A 15,894-nucleotide genomic window follows, 5' to 3' on the forward strand; every position below is an offset into this window, starting at 1 on the left:
AGGGCTGCGGGGTTTATCAAGTTACCACTTTGTGTTTTTAATTGAGTGAGGATGCCAGAGCTGCTGCTAAGCTCCTTTGATAGCCATGTATGTCACAGGTGGAGCTGTGAATGGGTGTATGTCACAAGGACACCAAGGAAGCTACACACCCCAATGGCTGTCCTGTGGCACTCAGCACAAATCTATCTGAGGACAAGTGGAGATGCTGTCACCTTGAGAACTGAATCCTTCCATGCTTTACCTCTCTTTTTTCACTCCAGACATAACACCTGATCCCTGCAGGGCCTGCTACCAACAATGTGATTTTTTTGGAATACATGGAATATTTAAATGTTTCTCACCCAAGTTACCTGGAGACTGTAATTCAGAAGCAACGACCTCACTGTCTGGGCAGATTATCAAGCCCTTCCTCTCAAACAGAAAAAAGAACAACAGAAATCTGTGAATCTCTTACCCAGCACCAAAACAAACAGACCTTTGTTTGTTCACTTACCATTATATTCTTCTTATGTCGTTTTTCTTTAATGTGCTTGTGAGCTCCTTGGATGTTCTCAATGTGAACTAAGCAGAGCTTGCACAGGTACTGACAGTTGGTGTATTCTGGGGAGCGCTGGGGACAAAGGGCCAGAGATTAAACCAGAATATTCTGCCAAAGGTGTCTGAAAAACTAACTTCTACAAGTCATAACCCAGATGTAACAATTACAGATCCCTCCTCAAGGTGCTTTGCCAACAACAATCAATCTTCAAAAAACAGTCGAAGTGGATTGCTACCAGCACAACATGTGGGGAAAGTGAGGAAGGAGAGTGAGCTGCCTTGAGTGTGACACTTCACACCAAAGACTGAGAGCTTCCGCCTCCTCAGGCTGACCTAAAGGCCAGGAAGCCATTCCCTTGTCAGCTCAAGCTTTTAATAACTACGGATTTATGAAATCTCAGCACATATCCTGCTCTCTCTGATGAGAAAAATGAGAAGTGTTCATCACCTTATCCTCCTTCCATGTTCTCGCAGATGGTGTTGCTGTTTGCCCACCCAGCACATTCCCAGAACACTCTGCAAGTGCTGCAGGTTTTGTTCCAGTCCAAATGGTGCAGCTGGCCAAAAAGGAGGAAGAGAACCAGTGTCTGACCTGCTAGCAACTCTACTCTGGATAATGAGGAACCCTCTGAGAAAGGAAAGATCATTCCATCGTGATAAATACTTTGAGAGGCATGCAGAACAAGCACCTTTTTGTACAGAAAGGTTGGGAGAGAAGAAGTAGGCAAATGGAAAGCTGCCTCCTGGGAGCCCCCTGAGAATCTAAGAAGCAGCCAAGCCTCAGGAGATACTAAGAGTGGGGGCTGGGGAATCATTGATTTCCTAGGGTCCAAGAGCAGATACTGTGCAGTTTATTCAACCAAGAAATCACTGAGAGCCACAAGACTAAAAGGCAAAAAGAACCAGCTCTGCCAAGATGAAGGCTTGTTCACAAATGTTGGACTTTAACCTGTCTCATCCTGGAGTTGTATTGTCTTGTGATAATCAAAAACAGCCATGGACACTGGAAACCTTTTGATAGGCTCACTGAACAGACAAAGGGCCCCAACAAAATGCCTTAGTCTTCCTTCAGACGTATTTGCTTTTTTTCCAATAACTGCTACCAATTTGTAACTGGGAAAGAAAAAGGCCAACAGCATTTTTATCCTAATTCTACTATATCTGTATTTATTAAACCCCAAAAGTACAATGAAAAGCACTAGATGTTTAAACAATGACATATCAGTGAATGAACAGACACCATTCAAAGACAGTAAATGGACTAACTAAATCAGTTAAATTTAGCTTACTATATGGAAACCTAAACCACTGCAAAACTTGGGCAAGTTTCTTCCACTTACTGAGTATGAGCTCTTGTGAAAAAAAAACAAACCACTGATACTGTCCAAATGCAAAGTAAATATCACTCTAAAATAAAGCCCATTATGCTTTTAGTACTAATTCTCTTCACCCTTATTTTCTGTGAGGCAGGTACCTACTAAGACAAGACCCTGCAAGGTCTTGCATGTGGGTCAGGGCAACCCCAGGTGCTGATATAGTCTGGGCAGCGAGTAGCTTGAGAGCAGCTCTGAAGGAATGCTGGTGGATGAGAAGCTCAACATGAGCCACCAGTGTGCCAGTGTGCTCCTGCAGCCCAGTGAGCCAAGCAGATCCTGGGTTGCATCAAGAGAAGTGTAGCCAGCAGGCAGAGGGAGGTGATTCTGTCCCACTGCACCACTCTCCTGAGACCTCACTTGGAGCACTGTGTCCAGTTCTGGAGTCCCTGTTACAAGAAGAATATGGACGTGCTGGAACGTGTCCAGAGAAGGGCCACGAGGATGATCAGAGGGCTGGAGCTCCTCTCTTGTGAAGACAGGCTGAGAGCACTAGGATTGTTCAGCCTGGAGAAGAGAAGGCTCCAAGGAGACCTTATTGTGGCCTTCCAGTATCTGAAGGGGGCTACAAGAAAGCTGGGAAGGGACTTTTTAGGGTGTCAGGTAGTCAAAGGACTAGGGAGAATGGATCCAGGCTACAGGAAGGCAGATGTAGATTAGAGGTTAGGAAGAAGTTCTTCACCATGAGGGTAGTGAGACACTGGAAAAGGTTGCCTAGAGAGGTGGCGGGAGCCTCATCCCTGGATGTTTTTAAGGCCAGGCTGGATGTGGCTCTGAGCAAGCTGATCTAGTGTGTAGCGTCCCTGCCCATGGCAGGAGGGTTGGAATGATGATCCTTGAGGTCCCTTCCAACCCTGACAATTCTGTGACTCTATGAAGATGAAATTCAGCATCCATTTGGAAAACAGCTTACAGACCATTACTCCTGGCTAGCTTGGAAGCTTCAGATGTTCAACAGTTGATGATTTAAGTAGATGAAATCTTCTACCGCTCTTCAAAAAGTGAGTGTAGGTCAGGAGTAGCAGTACTGTTGAGAACTGGGTATTTACAATGCTGACTGGCAGCTCTGTGTTAGGCCACTCTACCACAAAGGCTGAATTGTGTAAGGCCTTTTAAAATCATTTAATTCTTAACATCAGTGAAATGGGCAATAACTCAAAACAGCATGACAAAAAAAGCTAGGGACTACTACTTAAGACAGATGCATCCTAACAAGCCAGGCCTCATGAAATTTGTGCTTGGATATTCACAGAATCACCCAGAACCATCTGGGTTGGGAGGGACCTCCAAAGGTCATCTAGACCAACTTCCCCTCAGGGAATTAAAGCAACTCAGAGCCAGCTGTATTTTAAAGACCTTACAGAGAATGGAAAGGCTAAATAGGATGAGCCAAGGAATTGAAGACCAGTCAGAATTAGCACCCAGAAAAATACTCTAATAAACTGAAATTAGTAATAAACACAACAGTAGCTCATAGCTGAGAAACTCATCTGCTAGAAACAAACTGCACTGAACGGATTTTAGGGCTGCATTTTCAAAGAAAAAGCCATAGGGCTTGAGGAAGCAGCAGCAGCAGATATTGTAGCTTGAATTTGACAAAGGTTTTGTCACTTGTCATAGTATCAGTCTCAGAGACCATAAATACTAAGAACTGAAAAGTGGGAGCAGAACTGCTCACTGGCCTCAGAGCACACATGCAAAGACTGGTTCACCACCATTCTAAAAGTATGTGTGAAGGATTTTTCAACAGGGTCCTGATGAGGTTTGTTGAAGACTTAGGAAATGCAGCAGAGGGTGTGCTGACTACAGCTGTGACAAACAGGAGGATGGGAGGAACTACAGAAGACATAAGGCCAATTCAGTGATCCCAACAAAGAAGAGAAATGGACTAAATAAGCTGCAATTAAGTAATACCAAACCAAAGTATCATTCCTCCTTAGAGATTATGAACTGCAAATAACACGGGGCTGGGAACACCTGGTATTTCTTACGCAAAACGGATATGGGGGAGCTCTGCTGGTCAAACTACAAGCCAACATCCTACTGCTGCTAAAGAAAGCAAAGATCCTGATCAGACAGATGAAGTCAGTTTTCCTCTTTGTGTGTAAGACCTCAGCTGAAAATGCATTGCCACTTTTGGATATCAGTCACATGGCAGATGCCTACAGAAATGCAACAAGAATGAGCTCCTACACCAAAGAATAAGAGTGAGTCTACAGAAAGTAAGACTACAGGCATGGCAATGACCTTTAAGTGTGTAGAAGAAAGTCATTAACTTAGGTTTGTTTTCCCAGGACAAGATACAAGGGATTAAAATGCTGTAACACTTCCATACTTCTGAGTTGCCTAGACTGACTTTCAAGTCTGACTGGACGAAGAACACATTCAATGAGTCGTGTTCAACATACCTGACCTGGACTGATGGAAGTCTGAAGATAGAGCAAAGTTCCTTCTGACTCTCTATTCTGAGTTTCCAGGTGACCATAGCTTCTAGAACATCTTAGATGTGTATTTGAACTGTAAACCTTTAGGTCTGCAGAATTCAAAAATACTGCTCTCCAAAGGCTGTGTGTGCCACAAAAGGAGCATTAAGCTTCCAACCAATATTATCTGCCACAAGGAATGACTAGTCAGCTGCTGGGAATACCTTGGATCACTAAAGTGATTATAAAGAAGAAAGAAACAGAAGTAACAGGCTCTAGCAGAAATACTACCCAACCAGAAACATGGTGATGCTAATGAAAGCAGCCACTCATTTCATTTTTTGTCTGATAAATCACTCAACCTACTTTTTCAAGGCGGGAGATGTAATCTCTTTCCAGACGTTCTTCGGCTTGTTTCAATCCGAGCTGCTGTTCAGCTGTCAGATTAGATTCATCAATGACGGTGGCGTTTTCTAAATCATCAGCTTCTAAAGCATGCTCTTTAGTTGATTCAGAATTCTTTAGTTTACCTAGAGGGAGAAAGAAGTTATTTTCTTCAGCATAACTCCAGGAGAAGAAAAGTGATAGTTAAGATGACAGAGCAAGTAAGAGCTTCTCACTAAGGAATCAAGACACAAATTAGTTACGTTTCAGGTTTTTGTCCAAAGGCTGGCCAAAATCACCTTAGTCATCAGTCTTTCTGGTAGGTTAACCAACATTTTGGACACTTCAGAGTTTGCCACTAAAAGTGCTATAGAAAAAGAGGGGGAAAATTGGTAGATTCATTTTGTGTTTCAGTTTCAACTTCAGAGTCTCTATGAAGCTCTTCAAGGCAAGAAACAGGGTTTCTTGTTGTGCAGAAAAGAGCACGCAAGGTCCTGATGCTCTAACAATCACAAATACCAGGCTTAAAACATGTTGAAGAAGCAGCCATAGAACTGCTTTAAAGACATTCACCCAATGATCCCAAGGAGCCAGTCATCAGGCATACCAAGTTCTCAATTAGAAGGCTGCTGGAGTTGCACCTGAGCACGCTGTGCCACCCACAGCTGGCAAGCAGAGAGCTCTGGAATGTGGCTGCTCACAAACATGCAGGGCAGCTCTGACAGGCCAGTTCCTCCAGATGCCTGTGGATTGGTCACAGGCCACCAACCTGGACAAACAGCCACAGCTTCAATCATTCCAGTAGTTTTTATAGCAACAAATTGAGGGTTCTTTTCTTTCCTTTCAAATGAGATCTGTGGTCCCAGGCCAGCTGGGAATCAAAACAGAGCAAGTCGTCAAGGCCTGGTTTCTCAGTGACAGATGGCATCTACACTATGTGATGGTGATCTGCAAAGAGCTGACTGTTCACAGGATGCTACCATTTCAGCTTGCTTTTCCTGCTCAATTTTATTAAGATAGCTAAAAAAATACACACATTAATATTTTCCCACTACTTCCATAGAAGCAACCGCTGTTGCAACAATGGAAAGGTCTTCACTGGTGCACTGTCTTCGAGCAGCACCCTGAAAGCCTGAACTGAAAGAGAGGTGCAAAAACTGAACACTCACAAGGGTAACTGCCAAGGGCTGGCAGGTACTCCAGAGCTCCCCAAATCAACATTTGCAACATTTTAGTAACAAAGAGGGCACGACAGTCACAAAAAAAAAGGTAAATATTTGCCCCCACCTATGACAAAAGCTATTCTTGCAGATCTTCCTTTGCTCCTTCTGCAAAGCAGAGGTGGCATTGTGGTACATGGCAGTGTAAGTGAAGGGGTCTTCTCTGCCAAGACACTACCTTCACAAAACTACCTGAAATCCAGGCAGATCAAGTATCTTGCAGAGACATTTATGTCTTAGGCAGGAGGGAAAAGGCCAGCTGTAATTTCTTATGCTCTGAGTAGCATGCTTGCATTAAGAGCATGCTCTCCCTAAACGCAACCAGCAGCTTCCTAGATGTGAGAAAAGAGATGCAAACAGAAATGCTTCCAAGCCCATTTCAGATGGTCAACAATTTTAGCAGAAGAAAATTGAGTAAGGCGGTGATGAACAATACTCACTGAAGTCATCAGGCTTATGGTCCATTTTCCTTTGATCTGAAACAGCTTTACCAGGATCCCCAGTCTGATCAGCACTAGTCTTCAAAGTGTGAACTCCCAGGGGGTTTTCCAACACCAATTTCCCTTTCTGTGCAGTCGTCAAGCTTTCCATACTGACCCCATTCCCTGAAACATGGGAGCCTGGAAAATCTTCTCCCACTGCTTGAGCTTTTGTCTGTTTCAGGTTTTCCATTGCTGCTGATAAATTAGAAACTTTTTTAGCTTTTCCATGACTTCTCTCCTGAACACTTGACCCCAGGTCTTTAATTCCAGGAATACAACTGTTCACTTTGCATGATTTATTTTCTCCTTGTTTTTCACAACAAACATCATTTTGTTTAATTTTTTTGCTGTTATTCCCACTTGGAGAACTTCTCCCAAAGTCCTTCACAGACTTGTCATTTCTGTTATGCTTGTAATTTTGATTATTTGTAACTCTGACTGTTTTGCCTTCCTCGCAGGCAAGACGGACAGACTTCCTTGGGTCATGATTTCCATTCTTTGAGCTCTTGGCCTCTTCCATTATAGTGAAGACCTGCTTCTCCTGTCTCTTGAGATCACTTGAAGTGCAATTCTTCAACAATTTGCAGTTGATTTTATATCCACTGTGCAGGCAAGGATTGTAGCTGATTGTCTACTGAAGAAACAATGATAGACAGTTTTGAACTGAAGCAGAAATACCAAAGCTCTGTGTAGACAACATATTAAACTAAACCTCTGTAAGATGCAACTACAAATTGTTACATGAACCATGTTCCCCCTACAGACGTAAGTGAATCTCATAATAGTCATGAAAATTATGACCACTTTGACTCCTATTTAAAAGAGGAGGGAATATGAAGAGACAAAAAAATTGCAGTACATAGTGAAAAACACTCAGTGATAAACCTGCCAACAGCTTGTTCTTTCTTTCCTTCCTATTTTTGGCTTTCTGAAAAAAAAAAAAAAAAGAAAAAAACCCAAGAACCAAAATGTCTGCAACTAGACTGGGGAATAAGTAAGAAAAAAATTAACACCTCTAAAAACCACCACTCAATAAATACAAAGCTAAAATTAACCCCTACAGAGAACTAATTGAGTTTCTAGCAAGCCAGTTTCATTTTCTTAGCTAATTAAAAAGTATTTAGAGATAGAGCTTCGAGTATTTATAATAAACCTGACCCTAACCTTTGTTCACAGATAATCATATTTCTGACAGATATAATTCTGGTATGAGTTAACTGCCACCAATGAAGATTTTGCTTAGCCAAGCCTTCTCCAAATAGTAAATATTTAACTTAATTTAGCTGCAGATGAACCTTGCCTATCTAAAGCCTTTTAGGTGGTCTATCACCTCAGCTTTATGTTGGAGACAACTCCAGCACTGTCCAATGGGAAAGTAAGCATGCATCAATGGGCCTGTCTGTAAGGAATCACTCTTGCTGCTATAGAAAACAAAGGGGAAATCTGCAATAAGAACTTGGATTATTTTTGCTTTCAAATAACCTTGAGTTAGGAATAAAAATCTAAGAATGAAGTACTGGACACAGAAGATAATTGTTATTTTATAAAATTATAGCAAGATATGGAGTACAGAACTTCTCTCTTTCCTGCCCAGCTATATACTTGGGAGGTAAAAGCACTATTGATGGTAATTTCTGGGGTCTAGAGAACTCAGCAAACTCAATAGCTTAGCATTTAGTGAAGAATAGGAGCAACAGAGAAATCAGAAGTATCACAATGTACTTCTAAACTTAAATAATAAGAACCAGAAGGAAGGATCATATTAAAATGTCTAGCTAAAATAAAAAACTATTTGTGAGTAACATCAAGCATAAAGGACAGTACTGTTACCTTTTTTCTGACTAGTTAACACAGCTACTATCTCTCTCACACTTTAAAGAGACACACAGAAGAAAACACTTCAGGACATACCAAAAAATGTTATCTTAAGCCACTATTGACATAATTGAAATTATCTACTTAATCTTTCAAAAACTAAAATCAAACAAAACCCAGAAGAATTTTCCCGAGGTTAGTGTTAGTATTACAGTCTTCAGTAAAATAGAAATCTTTTAAAAGAAAAATAATATCTGTATTCCTAAATGAATTCCAAAAGCTAAGGTACTTTATCTCACAAATACACTTAGTTAATATTACAATGATTGTTTTATTAAGCACTAATTATGCCTGGCTCTTGCTTCTAGATCAGAAGTCAAAACTCCCAAAGAGGAAGCAGTACTTGCCTTTGAATTGCTGTCAGCTCTGCTACAGCAATTCTCCCTAGTTCAGCAGCAAGGATTACTGCCCACCTGGAGCAGTGATACCCAAGTCTCAGCATGGTTAGCAGAGCCCAGGGGCCCCATAGCGTGGCTAAAGTAGTCCAGTCTATGCCCATCAGCATGAAGCAGCGTTCCACAGCCTGCTGAGATGTTACAGTTATGCACAAGACATTGCTATTTTTAAACTGTGCTCTACTGTGATTTTTTATGTAATCAAAAGAGAAAAGAAAGTTTGGTTTGTCAAAATATAAACTATTTAAGATCAAGTAGCTCAAACTGAAGAGGAAGGAAAAAGAACCCCAAACCAAACACACACACACACAGACCCTCCACCCCATTACGCTTGTTCCTGGTTCATGTCTGAGATCACCATCACTCTGGCCTAGAGCGCACCCAGGACATGCTTGCATAGTGCCTAAAAAGCAGTTTAGGTCAGCACCAATCCCACAGAAGCAAGAGCACCCCTTTTTCAACCCAGGCTACTCACTTCCACTGCTCAGGCTGCTCCTTCCCTCATGCAATGAACCAAACTGGAAAACCAATCCAACTTAATTTAAAACTGGCACAGGGAGGAGGAGCAGCAGGAGCTGGTAATAACAAACAACCAGTAGGGTGGGTGGGGACAACTTCTCTTGGCACCACTTTCAGCTTAAAGCTATCATGAAACTCAGGCAGTGCAGGAAAAGTAGGGTTTCATTTTGCTCCACTTTGTCTAAGTGTCAAATAAAGAGTCATGTTTTGCAAGAAGGCTTTAAACTAAAAAGATTCCAGTCAAAAAAATTCAACTTAATTTACACATTGAAATTCAGAACCTGAAAATGCAAGTGCAATCACAATGTTATACTTTAGGATGGATTTTTGCTTTCATACTGAAACGATTTATCAAAAAATAATCTAAATCTGTAACACAATAGTAACTACAGCACTACCTCACAAAGAACCGCAAAATAAACCAAATAATGAAGCTGGCCATGAAAAATAAAGACAGACCAACTACTAAACCCAAGACAGGCCACCTACTGAGAGAGAGGGGAGAGGGAAAAGGGAGGAGGGAAAAGAAAGCCTCTGAAAAGAGCAGCATGGGAACAAAACATTGGAGTGGAGTGAATCAGTGCCAAGGTGGCATCTTTCTGAGACCTGGATGGCAGGTCTGATTCACTAGCTCAGGCTCACCCTGAATTTCCAGAGCTGCAATCAAGAGAACTTTCTCCCAGGCAGCCTGGCAGCAATACCAGAGTTTTTCAGCAATGTTTGCGAAGTGGGGTATGATTAACCTGCTGCAATAATTTCAGCATATTTCATGAATTCAACCTCCTGGTGTTACAGGGAACTCGATTTGCCCTGCTTTCTGAATGCACAGTGCCAGCTACTTCTCAAACTTAGCTCAGCTCTTGGCTTTGTAGAAAAATAATCTGGCTGAAACACAACATCTTAAGGTCAGATGAGATACTATTCGATCTCAAACTCTAGAAAATCACTAAGCCTGTACACATACCTACAACAACCAAACTAAAACTGGTTCAAATCAGCTTCAGCTTCACTCTTGCAGAATTCTTTTTAGGCTCAGGAAAGGAAGCAACACGATTGTTTCACTTTCATTTCTGCCAGTTTCTTTCGTTTCCTCCTTCTCTCAGACTAGCATTAGAAAATGTTGCATTTGAATTGCAAAATTGCAGGGTAAGGCTTACATCCAAACAGGATTAAAAAAGCCCAACCAAACAAAAAACACTTTGAAAAAGATATTTCTACCCATTTGCCCTTCCACACTCTCAAGCTCTTCAGCTGCATTTAACTCCTTCAGAGACATTCATCTGTGTCAGACTTTGCCATAACAGGGCCTATTCAAAAGGTAAAGGCCAAGATTAAGCATGAGCTCTTGCATTCTGAGTTGCTCTTCCTTAAAGCATTTCTTTTTTAATAATAATTTAATTAGGAGCAAAGCTGCACATACCTGGTTTCCTATACATTCATTTTGCACTCCTGTTTCACTCCCAGTCACAGCCCCTCAGGCAAGCAGAGGAGACACACTGTAGCTGTAGGACCATACTTGATGCTGTGATTCTGTGCTTGCTTCTTTCCAGAAACACACAAAACCTCAGCAACTTTCTGAGAGCACTTCAAATATACACCAAAATTTGGTCCCATTTGGACAAAATATCCAAAAGTAAGGGTGTTCAAGAACAACTAAAGGACAAGAGAACAGTCTCCTTTCAGTTTGTTTTTATTAAATGTGGTACTCTCTGGGTTAAACAAAGTGCTACAAACAGAATTGTTATCACCCTCATTGAGATAGAGGCACCTGTATTTTATCTGAGCTCTGCTTTTATCTGTCCCATTATGATTGCTCCTTAAGCTCCAATCTGCCCAGCCAGCCTTCCAGCAGTAAGTGGGGGGATTAACCTCAGTCCTCCCTGCCTGCTTACCAATATAGCCCAGCTGAACTTCCTCAACAAAAAGAAATTCAGCAAACAAAGGTTACAGCCACAGACAAGAGGAAAAGTCAAGGCATTCTGCACTCCGCTTAGACTGGAGCACAGGTAGCGCCACCAGACAGCCCTGCTGTGCTGGGGACATGGCTCTTTTACATGCTTAGGTCCCCGCTTACGTCAGAATTTCTACAAATCATTTAAGCCTCTCCCACACTCTATGCCAATAGTTTTTAAAAGTTATCACACATTTGTTTGTTTTGTGAGGAACTAGACATAACTTAGTACTGTAATCAATCCTTGATGTTTTCCCAAACTACTTAAAACTAAAACTAGCCGAGATTACGACCACTAAAGCGCCTCAGGCTCCACCAGCAATAAACCTATCAGTGTTCTTAGTAGCAAACACAAGTGATGTACAGTGGTCTAGCTCTTCCTGTTCCTAAAGGCTGCAGAAATTAGGCTACTAAGTACCATACTACTAGAACCTACCTAGAAGAAAGTCAGTATAGCACACACAGAGTTTAACACACAAACCAAAACAAGCAATCTGGGCCTTGTGAAGATAAGCAGCTCTCTAAGAAGCTCTGCAGTATCCACAATATGGAGGCCTGAAAGTTTCTAAGGAGTGATCTCTAGGTAAACAGGCATCTGTGTGAATGTGCGTGTGTGTGCGTGTATGCACACACATGTATACAGAGAACTGTAACAGGACTGGATCTGAATCACAGAAGTACCACTTTAAGTATCTTGCTTGATACAAAACTTAGTAATATATGTAGAGCAGAGCACACTGGACAGGAGGTTCACTTAAGATGTGCCAGTTCCAGGTTACTCTCTGCACTGACACCCACTGTCTTTTCCACAACACGCTATGACTCACTGAGAAGCTAAGACAGAGGCATGAAACCGAGCGCCAGGAACTGCTGCTTTCTAAAGCTGCTGCTGCCTGTTGTTCCCAGCTGGAAAAGCCAGCCTCCCTCCTGCCACACCAGCTGTGTAAGTAAGCCTCAGTGGCTTCCCCTAGCCCTGTATTTCACACACAGACTCCCCACGCTTTACTGGGTTTTGGTTCTAATCCTGGGTTTTACTGTAACAGTCCTTTAAACATTTCACAATTAAGCTAAGCAAACACTGCAGTCGACAAGAGGGGTCCCACCTTCCTCAAATGTAGCTGTATGCCTTGAGATACCCGCTGGAACCACATCAGGAAACTGACCCAAGGTAGCTCCAACTTTAAAAATAAACACATCCAACTTTTGTACCAACACAGCAGAGTAGGCTGGAAACAAACAGCACAACACTGACAGGTTTCCAGCCTTTCCGAGGCTAAACCAGCTTCTAGAGGCCTGTTCTGCTCATTAAAATGGCTTCAATAGCAGTTACACATTTAAGCTCCACTTATCCACCTTCTCTTAAACCTGTTTATACTGGCACCTTCACCGGATAAGAACACAGCATTTCGTCACCGTGGCACAGAAGCATCTGGATCTCGTACCAAAGCAGGAGCGATCCCCCTCCCAAACTCTCGTCCCTGAGAAAGGGACTGCCTTTGAACTACTTCACGCCAGTCACAAACTAGTGACAAACTGCAGGTAAAGCAGATGCATCCTCTACCAGTATCCCTATGCCTTCTTCACCAGAATTGGCACTCTCCCTACTTGGAGAAACACACTGCAAAACACGACTTCAGAAAAGCTGTCCAGAATACAGCCAGAGAGCTGGCACACAGCCTGAGCCACAACAGTTCAGAGCAGAGAGCTGGTTTCAGACGCCCAAACCAAGCTTTCCTGATACCAAATACCAAACTCTAGAAGTTACTTCTTGCTGGAAACGGTATTTCATGCCTTAATAGAAATGTATGCAACCATGGACATGGCATGGGCACAGACACATGCAGGGAACCAAGGACACGGCACAGGCAGACACGTGTATGGAACCATGGACATGGCATGGGCATACACATGCATTGAACTATGGACACAGCATGGCACACACACATGTATGGAACCAAGGACACAGGCTGAGCACACACATGTATGCCCATGCATCTGCAGTAAAAATAATTAAAAATATATTCCTATGGATGGTTTCTAAATCTAAGTGCCAAATTTTTAGTACCTGTAGTTCAAATAATTACTAATCTATCATTTATGCTCAATTAAACAATTGATCAACCATTCTACAACGGTCTTCATGTGACAACAGCATCAGGAATGTTGATTTCCCCTGGACTGCTCCCACTTTAAGTTAATCCACCAAGCACACTGCAGAGTCCCTCTTTCTGTGAGCTCTCACTACCAGCATGACATCGTTTCATTGAGACAGGAACAAAAATCAGGTTAATTTAGTAGATATGCTTTGTAACATTTCAAAAGCCAACATTTTGCATATAAAACAGGTTAACACTTTGACCTGCCTGAATGGTATTAATATGAATAAACAATCCAAAACAACTACTGTGACAAGTGGATCCACCAGATATTTAATAGGAACTCCTCAAGGGTAAGTTGCTTTCAAGCAGGGCATAGGAAATCCTGCATTTCTCCCCATGGCAGCAATTCCCTTCAAACGAAGAGCCAGGTAAATGCCCTGCACCGTGCAGGTCTCCATGGCATCTGGCAGCTTCTTTTCCTGTGCTAGTTGAGTATGAAAGAAAAGTCAAACTGTCTTTTCTGCAAGAATAGCACACAGAGGGAACTTTCTGATCCCTCTGTACACATCTTCTGAACACATTTCAGTCATTTATCTCAATATTAACTTTATGAAGGTATTTTCACAGAAGTAAAAAAGATAAAACTAAAAAGCTCACCGAAAAACTGATGCTTGTAAAAGGAAACCTCACTCCTAATACAGCATCTTCTGCCAGATACTGTAATGATGTCATACTGCCACAGCTCATTTACTTTTCTTGTCACGGAAATAATTGTCCTAAGTGTCTAGGGTCAGCCTACTCAAAAAGCACAAACTGAACAAACACATACCCCCTATTCTCAAGCAAATGCAATGATTCTCAAATCCAGGACACGGTGCTCAGGAAGCCAAATGACAAGGAGGTGCCATGAATATAAAAAAAATATTAGCTCCATACTTACACACAGCTATCTTTACAATGTACTGATCTCTACCTTAGCCTAAACCTGATCACATTTTTCGCGTGTTATGAGCTTGTCCTCCTTTGATATACCCACAAACAGCCTCAAAAGCAAGAAGGCCTCAGGTAACATGACACATTCAGCCAACTGGCAAATTGCAACATAGTGCAAGGGCAGGCAAGTCGTTCGGCTGTATTTGTGTACGAGATAAGCCAACAAAAGAGCAGAAACCCATAAGCGAAAGGATGCTTGTGTGTCATTTCAGGATCCTCAGAACCCACAGAAAGGAGAACGTCTCGCTTCGGCAAGGAACAGTGGACCTGACCGAAGACGGCCCGGGACAAGGGGGCATTTCCCCGGGGGGCCTCGCCATCTGCAACGGTCTCTCACTCCCAGTCTTTAATTCCACGGGGAGCGAGAACAACAAGCTGCGCGCACGCGGCTCCAGCCTGCCAGGCACCGGCGGCCGCTCAACCGGGCACTGCCCTCGGGCCGGCCGCTCGCCTGGATGCGGCCGCAGGGCCGGCCCTGCTCGCCGCTGACCTTGAGGCCGCCCCCCACCCCTCCGGCCGTGACCGGTGCCCCCGGCTGGGTGTGCTGGACAGCCTCTGCGCCGCCACGCCGGTGGCGGAGTCGGGAGGCCGCGACGGTCCGTCGAGGCGGGGCGCGGGCCGGGGCGGGGCTGGAGCGCCGCGGGCGGTGGCGGGGGGCGCCGGCGCGGACAGGGCCCCCCCAAGGCCGCCTCCCCCCGCCCCGCACGGGGAGAGCGTAGAGCGCGCCCAGCCACCCCCACAACCCTCAGGGGAGGCCCCCGCGGCTGGGCGGAGCCCCCCGGCCCCTGGGGCCCGGTACCTGGCTGCGGCGCTAGGGGTGCCAGCGCTGCGCCCCCGCCATGCCCGGCTCCAGCTGCTGGAGGCCCCGACGCCAGCGGCTCAGTCTGGCCCGGCCGCCATGTCAGCCGCGCCGCGCGATGCATTGTGGGGCGAGGGCGGGCGGGGGAGCCGCGAGGGCGGGCGGCGCTGCCGGGCTGGCGCAGGGCGGCGGCGGCGGCGGCGGCGGCGGCCGGGCGGTGGGCTCGGAGCGGCCCCATGGGCCCGGAGCGGCCCGGCTCCGCTGGGGAGGGGTTCTTTCTGTGGCCCGCAGGTCCCAGTGCCACAGTTGGAAACAGGGATGTGGGAATGAGCAGCTCGGGTTATTTCCTTTATCCCCTCCAACAGCTACCTTAATTTTGCCATATCTATCTCGCTTTTCATCCCAGGTTTCCTTCTACGCTCGCAACGATCCAGGCCCCGTGGAGCAGGGCTACAGTCCGCCCGTAGGGCTCTCCCCCATGCTGCGGCCTAACCCTTGCTACCCTCCTGCTCAGGGTTTCCCGACGCCCCTCCCCGGCTCCCGGCGCTGTCGATCGGCGGAGAAGGGCGAGAGAAAACACAAAGCGGCCTCTGGGGAACAGGCAAATGGCTCCTGGCTCCCCGGCCTTGGCTGTGGAGCTGCCGGCTATGTCTGCTGGCACCTCCGCAGGTCTCGGGGGGAGAAAAGCCGGTCCACCTGGCTCGGGGCAGTGCTGAAGGGCGACCCAAAGAAGCTGGCAAGTGAAACCTCCCTGCCATCCAGTACAGCACTACCTCTAGCGGGCAATAACCCAGCATCGTGTTGGTGCTTCCTAGCCCAGGCTAGGGAGGCCTTTCTAGAAAAA

At 44.7% G+C, this 15,894-nt stretch overlaps 1 protein-coding gene across 5 annotated transcripts in view; it reads right to left on the minus strand.

The window, feature by feature from the left end:
* TUT4 (terminal uridylyl transferase 4) overlaps nucleotides 1–15,161 on the minus strand; it is a 46,552-nt gene extending 31,391 nt beyond the window's left edge. For 4 of the 5 annotated variants that reach the window (XM_064147389.1, XM_064147388.1, XM_064147387.1 and 1 more), the window contains exons 1-4: nucleotides 15,051–15,161; nucleotides 6,378–7,053; nucleotides 4,700–4,863; nucleotides 494–610 (exon numbers count right to left, since the gene is read on the minus strand). In XM_064147389.1, the coding sequence (XP_064003459.1) occupies nucleotides 494–610; nucleotides 4,700–4,863; nucleotides 6,378–6,939 (843 nt within the window). In that variant the 5' untranslated portion in view covers nucleotides 6,940–7,053; nucleotides 15,051–15,161. The remainder of the gene's footprint in view (nucleotides 1–493; nucleotides 611–4,699; nucleotides 4,864–6,377; nucleotides 7,054–15,050) is intronic. The other variant, XM_064147386.1, reaches the window with a different exon arrangement.
* Between the last annotated feature and the right edge of the window lie 733 nt (nucleotides 15,162–15,894).

Source organism: Pogoniulus pusillus, chromosome 8 (assembly GCF_015220805.1).
Source record: "Pogoniulus pusillus isolate bPogPus1 chromosome 8, bPogPus1.pri, whole genome shotgun sequence".
Taxonomy (NCBI): Eukaryota; Metazoa; Chordata; class Aves; order Piciformes; family Lybiidae; genus Pogoniulus; species Pogoniulus pusillus.